Raw genomic sequence first — 14,262 nt, 5'->3', positions numbered from 1 at the left:
CAGTGTTTTGGTCCACCCCCTTGTTTACTTTTTTTTGGGTTGGTAGTGAAGCCACTAATCACGATAAGCCAATAAATCTGCAGGTGGGGGCAAAGCCATAATAATGTATACCCTAGCTGCAGCTGGAATGCTGCAGGTTTTTGTTGCTGTCAGGGCATTGTAGAAGATAAATCGAGGTAAGTACCGACACCTAAGGCTTTCTACGTTTGCCTACGTTTCAGTGTTTAATAAGAAAGCAGAGGGACTGGCATTGAACACCAGGGATTTCATACAAAGGAAGCATACAAATAACAGGATACATTTTCATACATAATTAAAAAAGAGTGCACCAAAAAACGCTCAAGGGGGAACTACACAGTGCACTTCCCGGCGCCCAGAAAAAAAAAATCTTTTAATGTAAGATGGACAGGAAATGGACTAAGTCTAAAAAGTATAATATATATATAAAATTAACAGAAATAGCTAAAATCTCTGCTAAAACCCGGAAGGTGATGTATATATATATTAAAGCAGCTGTTTAAAATAGATAAAGCACATCTATTAAAAGTATAAACAAAGAATCAATCGAATACAACCAGTAAATAATGGTTATAAAGTGATAAAACAGCGCTAAGCATAAGTAAAAAACATATAGATAAAAGATGTTGGAAAAGAGTCCATAGATCAGTGAATCAGGCAAAGTTCAAAGTAATATAGGAAATGTTTTCCAGAAATGGTAGTACACCCTCCACCGATTTCCAATCTTCACCAAAACGTGAGACACACTTCCCCTCTGGGGTTCAAACTCACCAGAAAATCAATAAAGAAAAGCCTGGTCTGATAGCTATCAGACCAGGCGTCCTCAGCAGCGTGCATCCAGCACAAGCGCGACCCCCCGTGTGTGGAGGAGAGCGGTGAAGTTGACTCTTTTATTCTTATGCTCATTTACAAGTATACCCACTGTACGTAGATAGGAAGCGGGGTGTGTTTATCCACTTCCATACCAGGTACTTACGCAGCTTCCCGCCCAAGCCAATTTTCAGCTTTCAGCACTGTCGCACTTTGAATGGCAATTGCGCGGTCATGCTACACTGTACCCAAACAAAATTGGCGTCCTTTTTTCCCCACAAATAGAGCTTTCTTTTGGTGGTATTTGATCACCTCTGCGATTTTTTTTTTTTGCGCAACAACTAAAAAAAGGCTGAAAATTTGGAAAAAAAATTACGTTTTTATTTTTTTCTGTTAATTTTTTTGTAAATAAGTTTTCTCTTTCAATTACGGGCACTGATATGGCGGCACTAATGGGCACCGATGAGATGGCACTGATGGACATCGATGAGGTAGTACTGACGGGCACAGATGAGGTGGCACTGATTGGCGGCGCTGGTATGCGACACTGATGGGCACACATAGGCGGCACTGATGGGCACACATAGGCGGCACTGATGGGCACACATAGGCGGCACTGATGGGCACACATAGGCGGCACTGATGGGCACACATAGGCGGCACTGATGGGCACTCATGGGCGGCACTGGGCACTCATAGGCGGCACAGATGGGCACTCATGGGCGGCACAGATGGGCACTCATGGGTGGCACAGATGGGCACTGCTAGGTGGGCACTGGGCATGGATGGGCACTGTGGGGTGGCACTGATGGACACTGGGGTGGCGCTGATGGACACTGGGGTGGCGCTGATGGACACTGGGGTGGCGCTGATGGACACTGGGGTGGCAGCACTGATTGTTGCCAGTCAGTGCCCATTTGTGGGCACTGACTGGCATCTTTTTTCTTTATGTTTTATTTTTTATTTATTTTTTTGACTTTTTTTTTAGCTTTTTTTTTTTTTTGCCCACCCTGGTGCTCCAGGGTGGGCACCCTGGTGGTCCAGTGTGGCGATCCGAGGGGGGGCTGCGCTGATAAACAATCAGCGCTAACCCCCCCTGTCAGGAGAGCCGCCGATCGGCTATCCTCTACTCGCGTCTGTCAGACGCGAGTGAGGAAGAGCCATCGGCGGCTCTTCCTGTTTACATCGTGATCAGCCGTGGTTGGACACGGCTGATCACGTGGTAAAGAGTCTCCGCCGGAGGCTCTTTACCGAGATCGGAGATGCAGGGTGTCAGACTGACACCCCGCATCACCGATCGCCGCGATGCGCGCCCCCACGGGCGCGCGCGGCATGAAATCCTGCAGGACGTTCTAGAACGTCCTGTCAGGATTTCATAACCACTTCCCGGACGTAAATCGGCCATAGGCCGGGCGGGAAGTGGTTAAACACGATTTTACTTATCAAAGCAATATTACACTATTTGGTGCCCTTTGTTTTTTCTATGAACCCCTGTTTGGAGTTTTTAAAAAAATCCCTTGCTGCGTCTGGAATGCGGTTGGAGGTCCGATCAGGATGATTTATTTCAAGGCTTTTCTTTATTGATTTTCTGGTGAGTTTGAACCCCACAGGGGAAGTGTGTCTCACGTTTTGGTGAAGATTGGAAATCGGTGGAGGGTGTACTACCATTTCTGGAAAACATTTCCTATATTACTTTGAACTTTGCCTGATTCACTGATCTATGGACTCTTTTCCAACATCTTTTATCTATACATGTTAATGGTATAGCAGGACACATGTCAGGAATATGAAATTCTGGCTTGACATTCATTATATTTCAACATACAAGGTTTCTTCAAAAAGAGGCCATATTTTTTTAAACTCTATTATACATATATAAAAGTGCAGGAACTTTATATTTACCTTTTCTGCTGTCCTTGCCACCAGAACGCAGATCCTCCGCTGAGACTTGCTAGGAAAACCAACACTTCAGGATTTTCTTCCCACTCTACCAGCACTTTTTTACACCCACTGACCTCAACATCGCTACAGGGCACAGTGAGGGTGCTGGGTGCTTCCAGGCAGGGCCAGGACCAAGGGGTGGGCAGAAGGTATGGCTGTCTCGGATACGGCAGTGTCTATAGAAATCGCCACTCCTGTCAGCCCAGAGCTGGAAGCGACAAAGAGAGCAGTAGAGAGCAAGGAGGAGCTGCGGGCTGTGTTCCCTCTGCCCCTACTTCCAGTGCAGCTCCTGTATTCAGCAGCCGGCAGCAGTATTCAAATGAATGCATGACCTGCACTGGATGGACAGAGGTGAGGGAGAGGGAATAAAGCCCTCATAGCCCTGTGCTAGATGAGGTCAGGTGAGAAGGAGACTGCCAGGAGTGCAGCAGAGAACTGTGAGTGGTTGGGGTAGAGTTCTCGCTTCTCCAGCTCATCTTCCCTGCTAGAGCAGCTCCTGACTATTTGATGTTATAATTCAGTTTTGAAGAGCGCTTCCCTTTCTTTCTTTTTATTTTTCTAAGTATGAATGTGAGTGAAAGACATTGCGCTGATAGCGTGCTCTAAATGTAACTTTATTTAAAGTGGTTGGGTGTGCCCAGTGTTAAACCTGCAAAAAAAACTTTTTTCCCCAACATGCTAGGTGATCTGCCATAAACAACCCGTCACTTCTTCCGAACTACATACTCCTCTGTGACTGACATGCATGCTCTGCTTTTTGGATCTAGTAGACCAGCAGAGGCACAGAACACAGGTGGAAGGTCCTATAAAGTCCCTGAACAGTTTCAGGCCCATGCAAGCGCAGTGATTTTGACAAGTGGATGACTCCTGGGGGTAGGATCTCCTAAGCTCGCACATAATGGGGGGGAGGGGGGCAGTTCGAATCTTTGGGCACTGGATGACCTTGTCCTGGCACTGCTTACAGGGAATGTCCAGAACACCAGAACACATTGGCCCAGATTCAGGTAGATCCGCGCAATATTTGCGTGGGCAAAGGGCAAAGATTTTGCTCTGCGCCCACGCAAATATTTCGATTTGCCCGCGATTCAAGGAGCAGTAGCTCCGTAAATTGCGTGGGCGCTATGCTAATTAGCCCTGCGTAAGGGCGCCTAATGTAAATGATCCCGCCGGGGGCGGGAATCATTTAAATTAGGCGCGCTCCCGCGCCGAGCGAACAGCGCATGCTCCGTCGGGAAACTTTCCCGACGTGCATTGCGGCAAATGACGTCGCAAGGACGTCATTTGCTTCTAAGTCAGGGGTGGGCAATTATTTTTTCGAGGGGGCCACATGGGAAACTAAAAATATTTTGGAGGGCCGGGCCAAAAGGCTAAACTCAATACTGCATAAAATCAATTGTATTTCTTTATAAAAAGCAGTAAATATCATTGTTGGACAACTGGTACGAGTACTTGTTATAGACATGGCACAGGAGGGGGACAGAGGCTGGGGACATGGCACAGGAGGGGGACAGAGGCTGGGGACATGACACAGGAGGGGGACAGAGGCTGGGGACATGGCACAGGAGGGGGACAGAGGCTGGGGACATGACACAGGAGGGGGACAGAGGCTGGGGATATGACACAGGAGGGGGACAGAGGCTGGGGACATGACACAGGAGGGGGACAGAGGCTGGGGACATGGCACAGGAGGGGGACAGAGGCTGGGGACAGGCAGCCACTGTTTAATCAATAACAATTGATTAAACAGTGGCTGCATGTGATGGCACAGTGGCTGCGTGTGATGGGCACAGTGGCAACAATTGATGGCACAGTGACTGCGTGTGTTGGCACAGTGGCTGCATGTGATGGCACAGTGGCTGCGTTTGATGGGCACAGTGGCTGCGTGTGATTGGCACAGTGGCTGCGTGTGATGGGCACAGTGGCGACAATTTATGGTGGCACAGACTCATGGGCGTCCGCTGAAACTTTTTCAGGGGGGGGGGCGCTTCAGCAGCGGCGATACACAGTCGCATTTTACCCTTTCATCGACTGCTAGCGGGGGTTAAAAGCTACCCCCCCACGTTAAAATTTAAAAACACCCCACTGTGCCCCCTGCATCTTTCAATATCTCTTTGTCCTACGGTGTACCCCGTCTCCACAACTGCACCTCTGGACCCCTTTACATTACACAGCACCCTGGATCACTGGACCTATTTCTATTATTACATAGTTATACAAAATTAAATGGTTCAACTCACCATAATGCAGAAACAGTTGGAGACCCGAGTGTGTCACTTGCCACCATCGCCTGCCACGCGTTGCGGATTGTCACTTGCCACGTCGCCTGCCACATGTTGTGGATTGTCACTTGCCACGTTGCCTGCTGTCACATGTTTACCACTTGCCACGTTGCGGATTGTCACTTGCCACGTCGCCTGTCACATGTTGTGGATTGTCACTTGCCACGTTGCCTGTCACACATTGTGGATTGTCACTTGCCACATTGCCTGTCACACATTGTGGATTGTCACATCGCCTGTCACATGTTGCGGTCCGGACTGTCACTTGCCTGCTCCAATTGTCCCTTGCTGTTTTACAGAGTCAGGACCAGGGTTGTCAGCAATGTCAGGCAGCAGAGAAATTATTTAAACTCTCTAAATTCCCGCGGTGCCTACACAGAGAGGAAGGGGGCTGCTGGGCGGGCAGTGAGAGATGATGTAATCTCTCTGCTCCCTCCCGCTTAACAGCTCGCTGATTGGCCAGCACTCGCTCAGGCATAGACACTCACCAAGCCAATCCGCCCAGCCCACAAGTTCTCTCACCCGACACCCGTCAGCGGAGCCGCCCGCACTTTTAGCTGTCACTCGCCCGCACACTATGTCACTCGCTCCCTCACCAGCCCACCCAGCTGCCCACAGCCTGGCCTGCTAGCTCTCACCCATCCACGGCACTCACCGGCCATCCGCTGTTAGATTTCAGGGGGGGCCGTCCCGCTGACAGGGAGGGGGGGGGGCGATCGGGGGAGATATACAGTGCAGACACCTCACGGCTCTCCTCTCACTGTCACAGCGCCACGGCTCTATTTACCAGAGAACTCTGCAGCGGCGCTATGACAGGGAGAGGAGAGCCGTGAGCTGTCTGCACTGTAATTCTCCCCCCGATCGCCCCCGTCTGTCAGTGGAGCTAGCTCTAATTTCATTCATTTCATGACATTGGCACTGGTTTCTAGGGGGGGGGCGAGAGCCCTCCCTTGCCCTGTAGACACTCCCCCTTGGACGGATCTGTCCAATCGCGAGCAAGGGGGAGTGTCTATGCGACTCCCCCTTGCTCGTGATTGGACAGATCCGTCCAAGGGGGAGTGTCTATGCGCGGCGGGGAAAACAGCTGTTCAAACGAACGCTGTCTATAATGTTCCCCGCCGCGGTGATTAACGTGGCGGCGGCGATTTCGGCGGGGGGGCCGGATTAAAAGGTCCGCCGGGCCGTATACGGCCCGCGGGCCGTAGTTTGCCCAGGTCTGTTCTAAGTGAACGTGAATGGCGTCCAGCGCCATTCACGAATCACTTACGTAAACGACGTAAAAAATTTAAATTTCACGAGCGGGAAGGGCGGCTATACTTTAGCATTGGCTGCTCCTACTATGAGAAGGAGCAGCCTTACGCTAAAGTCGCCGTACGGAAACTCCGTACCTTGCGTGCGCAGGGCCCGCGCAACTTTTGTGAATCGGTGGTAGTATGCAATTTGCATACTATACGCCGATCACAATGGCCGCGCCCCCTAGCGGCCAACGCAAGAATGCAGCCTGAGATATGAAGGCATAAGGAGGCTTATGTCTGTCATATCCTAGGCTGCAGTCCGCATAGCGATGTTCCTGAATCAGGGGCATTCGCTACGCGGGAGCAAAACAGCTATTGCGCCGCGCAACCTATGGTTGCGCGGGCGCAATAGCTTCTTGAATCTGGGCCATTCAATCTACATGATGACTCGTCATTCACCCATCGGCTCACTCCTAGTAGATGTCTAACATCCTTCACCAGGAAACCAGTCTGCTCATATTGCTGTAACCTTATGGTGGAAAGACTCATTAAACTCTCTTGGTTTGACCACCGTAATGTAACTGCTTTACACCTCACCCTGTTCTGCCAACACACATGAACCCCACAAACTCTTCTCTTATTGGCTGGGTACTTTGATGGGAGGACAACTGGAATGACTGTATACTACGCTTGTCTGGATGCAATTAAACTTTTTACTGGAAAAAAGTGTGGCAATTCTCATACAAGGTGCAAACTCTTAAATTCCACCTTACACATTCCTTTCAGTTTGTATCCTGTCATTACAGAATCTTATCAATCTTTTGTAGTTTGTTTCTCTGAGTGGATGCTTTAAGCAGGCCTGTGCTTTGCCAATTTAGGCAAAAGCAACCGGTTTACACATGCTTTCATTCATATCCCCAGCTACTCCGTTCAAACATTGACAGTGAGAAAAGAGAACCTTGTGTAAGCTTTGAGTCGCTCTATTCAGAGCTTACACAAGGCCAAGTCCTGCTTCCCTACTCCCATGCGACAATGCTGGACAAATAACCAAGCACCAGCACTCTCAGAAGAGGCAGAAGAGCTTCATATACAGGAGTATCGGAACAAAGAAAAAATAAGTATATACTGCTGGGGAGGGGGACATGAAAGCAATCTTGTTTGTTTGAATGGGCAATGCTAGATTTGCTTTAAAGAGCAGTCCACCTAGAATATTTGTTGTGGATGGATTCTGGTGGACCAAATCAGCCACACAATTCCTATATTTCTTGGGCACTTCACCACTGCAGAATACTGATTTAACAAAATTAATGTAATATACTGATAATGTAATGGCCATGACTTGTGAGTGGAGCGGGGAGGCCCTTGAGAAAACCAATGGGAAATTTATCTGACTGGGAACAAAAATACCAGTTTTGGATGAACTGACTCTTAAAGCGGAGTTCCGGCCACAATTTCACTTTTTAAATATAAATACCCCTGTAATACACAAGCTTAATGTATTCTAGTAAAGTTAGTCTGTAAACTAAGGTCCGTTTTGTTAGGTTGTTACAGCATTTAGACACTTTATAAAATAGAAATTGACTGGGGCCATCTTACGTGTGGGCATCATGAAGCCAGACTGTATGACTTCCTGGATTTCAGCCTTGCAAATCTCGCACATGCTCAGTGCTGCACAAGCAGTGTCAGATCAGGTTTCAGCACCTGTGCTGTCCAAGTCACATGATTCTTTGAGACTATGGAATGCACAGACTCCTGCAAAGTTACACCCACTACATTCCCAGGAGTCTGTGCGGTGCATTAAGCACCTAGGTGCAGGAAGTGGGAAGATTAACTATTCTGCCTAGCAACAACACTTTAAAGGCATCTAAAAAAAATAAAAAATTTCGTAAAGGACTAATGAAATTTTTTTAAAACTACTGATGTAATGTTATATTTATGGGTGGAACTCCAGTTTAAGTTTTAAACATGCATTAGAAAACATTTTCATTTATAATAAATGTATGTGAATAGCCATGACTGTGCTGACCGGTAGATATTCAACAAGTAGAATACTTTGAGATTATTATCTAAAACCAGTTCTTAAGACATTTGACAATAAAACCATTTGATTTTTTTTTTTCAGGTTAGCCATCATCCCCCAGTTTCAGCCTGTCACTGTGAGTCTAAGAATTTTGTCTTCTGGCAAGGTATGTTTTATCCCAGCTTTCCCTTTTCTTTCACAACCAAATCAACTTTGTTCACGTTAAACAGTCAGCCCACCCTTTTTCTGTATTTCGATGTATGCCAGAAGGTTAATTCACATAGCAGCATATATATCTTTTGGCAATTGTGATGTTCTCAGATCTGGCTACTTGCCTCAGTTAGCACAGGGAGTATTTAATTATTTCACATTACAGAAGTATGAGAATAATACCATGAGAGTGGGCAGTTCCAAGAATTCCAGACCCATTCATTGATCTATAGATGGAATGTAAACTTTTGGGGGACTGACCCTGTGGGGAACATGTCCCTCAGTGTGACCATAGACATCTAGGAGAGCTCTTTTCCCCAATGCATGGGGAGCCGCTCCACTTCTGCTTTTCACTGTTTTGATGAAAAGACAAGTTGGTTGTCAAGGACCTTGCTGCATACTGGCCAGCCCCTGTTTTCATTGTGACATTCTGACTTCTGCATGCAAACCAACTGATCTGCCCCCAATGCCATCACTTGGTATGTAATCAATGAAATTTATTGACAGGTGCAAGCACATTTCAGTTGGCCTGTATGGTAGCGAGAGGGGCTTGTTGTGAAGGAGTAAGATCCTTGACAACAACATTGAATCGCCTGCACATTTTTCATAAGATTAATAATAACGAGCCCAGCCCCAAGCATTTAGGCACAGAAGCCCTTGTAGAAGGTGCTAATTACACTGTAGAGCCCAATCAGTGAATAGTTTTAGACTTACTTTAAAATGCATAATATTTTTACCTTAAAGGTGGGACCAAAATCACCTAAGGTGTTTTTATTGGAACATGAAAGTGTATTTAGAACTTGTAAACATGAGAAAGTGAATACATGCCAAAAGGTGAACATGTGGTTTGTTCATGCAGGGCGTAGCAAGGGATTCACATTAATGCTGGCCCTTCAGCTACACCTCTCAACTACCATCTCTTTGGTACCATCTCAGCTACCATCCCCGGTGTTCCATTCTTTAGAAAAGCGAAGTGACACACTTGGTACATTAGAAAGTGGGAGAGGATGTGACTCGCTTTCCTTCTTCCACATGACAACCCTGGTGTTGGCAATTGGCCACTCCGGAACTCTGCACTGTCACATGGGAGGTGAAGAGAGAGTTGTCAGCCTTGTGCAAGTTCCAAGTAGCTACTTCTCATTCACATTAAGTGAATGGCGCAGCATGGGGCAAAAGGATAGGTATATACAGTATGTGCATCTCCTGGGCCTGATAATGACATGGACCTGTTGCTTTGCCATGCATGGGCAAAGTTCAGATTGTCTTTAGGGTGATTTGGCGGAAAATTGCTTCACACAACTGTGTGGGCTCTGTTTTCAAAGGCTTGATTGAAAGTAAACAAATATCAATATGATTTTGTTGATTTCTAAAAATGTTGCATTCCAGATCCTTAAAAAAGGTTAATTTTGGTAGCGCAACCCAAACACCCACGTAAACAAACCCTAAAGTGTATATAAATCCTAACCAAAAACTTATTTTATTTACTACATTTTGGTTTGGCAAAAATCCCATTGAAGGCATGTTATTATATCTGTTCAAGTGCAAAAATAAATATCTGTTGATAATTCTGAGCTGCCTGTACACACTTCCTGTGTTATCTCAAGGAGTATACAGAACATAGGATCTGAGTGCATTTCTGGTAGCGAAATGTGCATTTTTCTGTACTTGCGGTGTCTTTAAAGGAATAATAAAGGGAGAAATGTGCATATATTGCAGAAATGTATAGCATGATTTTTTATTTTTTTGCACAGATATACATTTTATTTGTTATGTTCCAGTCATTGACTGACTGTTAACTTTTACTTTCAGACATCAGATGGAAAAATAAATTTTGGGGAAAGTCCATGGAAATATTGCCTTTTGGAACAGTGAATGTTGTCCTTCCAAAGTAAGATGTCTATTTAATCCAGCGATTGGCCGATTGTGAAAAATGTGATTAACTGTAGCTCTTGTTCATAGATAATTTTCCCCACATAGAGTGGTATGATGGCCTAAAAGCAAAACGCTATGTGTGGTGGAAAACTAACACTGCACATCACCCTGAACACACCATCCACACCGTGAAACATGGTGGTGGCAGTATCATGTTGTGGGGATGCTTTTTTTCAGCAGGGACGGGGAAGCTGGTCAGAGTTGATGGGAAGATAGATGGAGCCAAATACAGGGAAATCTTAGAAGAAAACCTGTAAAGCCTTGTACACACAATCGGATTTTCTGACCGGAATTGTGTGATGACGGGCTGTTGGCGGAAAATCTGACCGTTTGTTTGTTCCATTGGACAATTGTTGTTGGATTTTTCGCGGACAAATGTTGGATGACCGGCTTTAAAATTTTCCGCGGACAATTGTCTGTTATGGGATTTTTTGATCGTGTGTACAAAAGTCCAAAGTACAAACAAGCATGCTCGGAATCAATGCCCACCAAACACGACATTAGCAGAAGGTGCCCAAAGGGTGGCGCTAAAGAGCTGAAAAATTACGTAGTATGTAACTAAATTTGTGTGTGTTGGCCGACAATTGTGTGCCGTTTGTATGCAAGACAAGTTCATGGCCAACGCCCTTCGGACAAATATCGGAGGCTTTGCCTGCAGAAAATATGATCGTGTGTACGAGGCTTTAGAGTCTGCAAAAGACTTGAGACTGTGGTGGAGGTTCACCTTCCAGCAAGACAACGACCCTAAACATACAGCCAGAGCTACAATGGAATGGTTTTTGTTCAAAGCGTATTCATGTGTTGGGATGGGCCAGTCAAAGTCCAGATCTAAGTCCAATCCAATTGAGAATCTGTAGCAAGACTTGAAAATTGCTGTTCACAGACGCTCTCCATCCAATCTGACAGAGCTTGAGCTATTTTGCAAAGAAGAATGGACAAAAATGTCACTCTACATGTGCAAAGCTGGTAGAGACATCCCCAAAAAGACTTGCAGCTGTAATTGCAGCGAAACGTACTTATACAAAGTATTGACTCAGGGGGGCTAAATACAAATGCATGCCATACTTTTCAATTTTTTTTTACAAATAATTATCTAAAAACCCAGCAGGAATAAAAATATAAAAGCAGCCCTGGCTTCAGTATTTGTCCCTCCTCCACAGTAATTCCTTTTTGTTCACAAGATGTTCTAATGCCGCGTACAGACGGTCGTTTTTTGTGATGGAAAAAAAACGTTTTAAAAACCGTCATTTAAAATGACCGTGTGTGGGCAAAACGTCGTTTTATGTCTTAAAAAAAAAACGACAAAAAAAAAATTCGAACATGCTTGAATTTTTTGTGTCGTTTTTCAAAACTTAGTTTTTTGTTTCACAGAAATTGACCGTGTGTAGCAAAAAACGACGTTTAAAACGACGTTTTTAAACCCGCGCATGCCCAGAAGCTAGTTATGAAGCGAGCTTCAATGGAAAAAAGTGGTGAACGTAACCTCGCTTTGCTAGAGCATTGTGAAAAAATGATGGTGTGTAGGCAACGTCGTTTTTGAAAATGAAGTTTAAAAAACGTTTTATTTCATGATTTAAAACGTTGTTTTTTTTTCATCACAAAAAACGACTGTCTGTACGCGGCATAAGACTTCCGGGTCGAATGATAGCAAGCATCATTCAACTGAGAAAAGGACATATTGTGAGTGCAGGGTGTCATGTACCTGTACTTTGAGGGGGTGTCACTAAGGTGCCCTGCATTCACAGCGTTATGATGCAGAATTTATCAATATATCATCACATTTTCCTTTTCATGCCGAGCTAACGCTATGAAAGTCACCTTTAAAATTTTACAACCTTATCTAGCAAACACCGAGTAAAGAGGATCCTTGTTGCACTAGAAAACATGTACATGCAAGATTGTAGCACAGCTGTTTTAAAACCAGATGAACTTTTTTCCAGGTATGGAGAGTGTTATGTCTGGAACAAAGTTACGACGTGCATACACAACATTCTGAGTGGAAGAAGATGGATAGAACATTATGGTGAGATCACCATACGGAACACAAAGAACAGTGTTTCTATGTGCAAAATGACATTTATCAAGGTAAAGCAATCACTAATCATTGTAGTTATTTGTTTGAAATAAGTTGTTAAATACTTCAGGAGTAATATCATGCCATCCCAGGCCCAGTTCACAAATGCTGTAGTGATATTCTCATTTTTTAAATGTTGTAATACCAGCCTTCATTTTTACACAGGCTGTACATAGTCACATGAAAATTGCTTTACTTTTTTGTACAGGCTCTAAACTCTTGTGTGACTGTTGTCTTCAAAATTAATATATATACTCTACTGGAAGCAACATCCTAGCTGCTGTACCATTTTTCTACGAAAATAAGACCTACCCTGAAAATAAGCCCTATTGTGATTTTCGGGGAGGGCTGCAATATAAGCCCTACCCCAAAAATAAGACCTAGCGCGGTATGTGATGTGGGCTGTGTGTGCTGAATGCATTCAGTATAGCGGCGCTCAGCTGGCTTCCCGCTGCTCTCCTCATCTTCAGCCAGCTGTCAGTGGGGGATTTTGACCCCCCCCTTAGTGCTCAGAGTGGGAACAAGAGCTCCGGCGGGCCATGGAAGCGCATAGTGGCGCTCAGCTGATGTCCCACTGCTCTTCTCTTTTCAGCCAGCTGTTAGTGGGGGATTTTGGCCCCCCCTCGGTGCTCAGAGCGGGAACAAGAGCTCCGGCGGGCCATGGAAGCGCATATCGGCTCTTAGCTGATATCCTGCTGCTCTTCTCCTCTCTTTTGCCAGCTCTCTTCTGCAGGGGATATCTGACCCCCTTCATTTGCAGTGCTCTGGCGGGACATGGGTGCAGCGCTATGTGAAGGTGTTTGTCACACATGGATTGTAGAAAGGTACAGTTTTTATTATCTGATTCTGTAATCCAGAGCATTCTTGAGTTTTGCAGGCACTTTTACTCAGTTCCACTGGCCACTGGTGATTCCTGACAGGCAGGGAGGGAGATTGGGGGAGAAATCAGCACATGACAAGCCCTATCCCGAAAATAAGCCCTACTGGGTCTTTTGTTGCCAAAAATAATATAAGACCCAGGCTTATTTTTGGGGAAACACGGTATTTGAAGAGCTACCATATAAAACTAGTGTCAAGGCTCCCTGATGATTCCTAAACTGGCTTTTTTGCTCACCTTGGGTGATGGTCAGATCCCTGTCCCTGGCTGCTTGCCTGATACAGTTTAGTGCCTGGAGAGTCTTGCAGGGATATATATGGAATACAGCTAGCCTACAGAGATGTTTTGTGGCAATATTCTTTGCATTGTAATTTGAAGAGCTACTACTAAACTGTTGGGCTTCAGTTAAGCTCACACAGAAAATTTTGAATTCCTTAAAGTCCCTAAGTAAAAAGCCATACCTGTAAAATCAGTTAAATATTTACCTTTGCCAGTGCCTGTGCACCACAGATTGCCACTGTAATCAGTATAATGGTTTCCCAAAGTTCACTGGTAAAATGGAAACTCCCGTTATCATCTTAGTCTGCCGCAGTCCCCACTGGTTACACCTGCTGACCTCTGTTGAACTTGTACATCAGTACTGTGTTCTGTAAAACAAAGTTTGGATCAGTAGGAAGAACCAACCAAAGCTGTGTGTTGGAAGGGGGTTTAGGGTGGTCCTCATGTCCTCCCATGTTTTTTTTTTTGTGCTTCTACAAAAAAGAAAAAAAAAAAAGAAACCCATTCAAATCCATGCCCCCAGCCCCCTGTATGTAGATTAGGGGGCTGGATGCATGGATCGGGGAGTCACGGTCGCAGCACGACTC

The 14,262-nt window shown here is 45.5% G+C and overlaps 1 protein-coding gene across 5 annotated transcripts in view; it reads left to right on the top strand.

Moving 5' to 3' along the window:
* OSBPL6 (oxysterol binding protein like 6) overlaps positions 1-14,262 on the top strand; it is a 281,392-nt gene that overhangs the window by 250,702 nt on the left and 16,428 nt on the right. For all 5 annotated transcript variants that reach the window (XM_040357666.1, XM_040357664.1, XM_040357661.1 and 2 more), the window contains 3 exons: positions 8,406-8,469; positions 10,323-10,401; positions 12,386-12,530. In XM_040357666.1, coding sequence (XP_040213600.1) covers positions 8,406-8,469; positions 10,323-10,401; positions 12,386-12,530 — 288 coding nt within the window. The remainder of the gene's footprint in view (positions 1-8,405; positions 8,470-10,322; positions 10,402-12,385; positions 12,531-14,262) is intronic.

This window comes from Rana temporaria, chromosome 6 (genome assembly GCF_905171775.1).
Source record: "Rana temporaria chromosome 6, aRanTem1.1, whole genome shotgun sequence".
NCBI lineage: Eukaryota > Metazoa > Chordata > Amphibia > Anura > Ranidae > Rana > Rana temporaria.
Note: the sequence above shows the minus strand (reverse complement) of the source record. Positions and strands in the feature narration are given on the sequence as shown.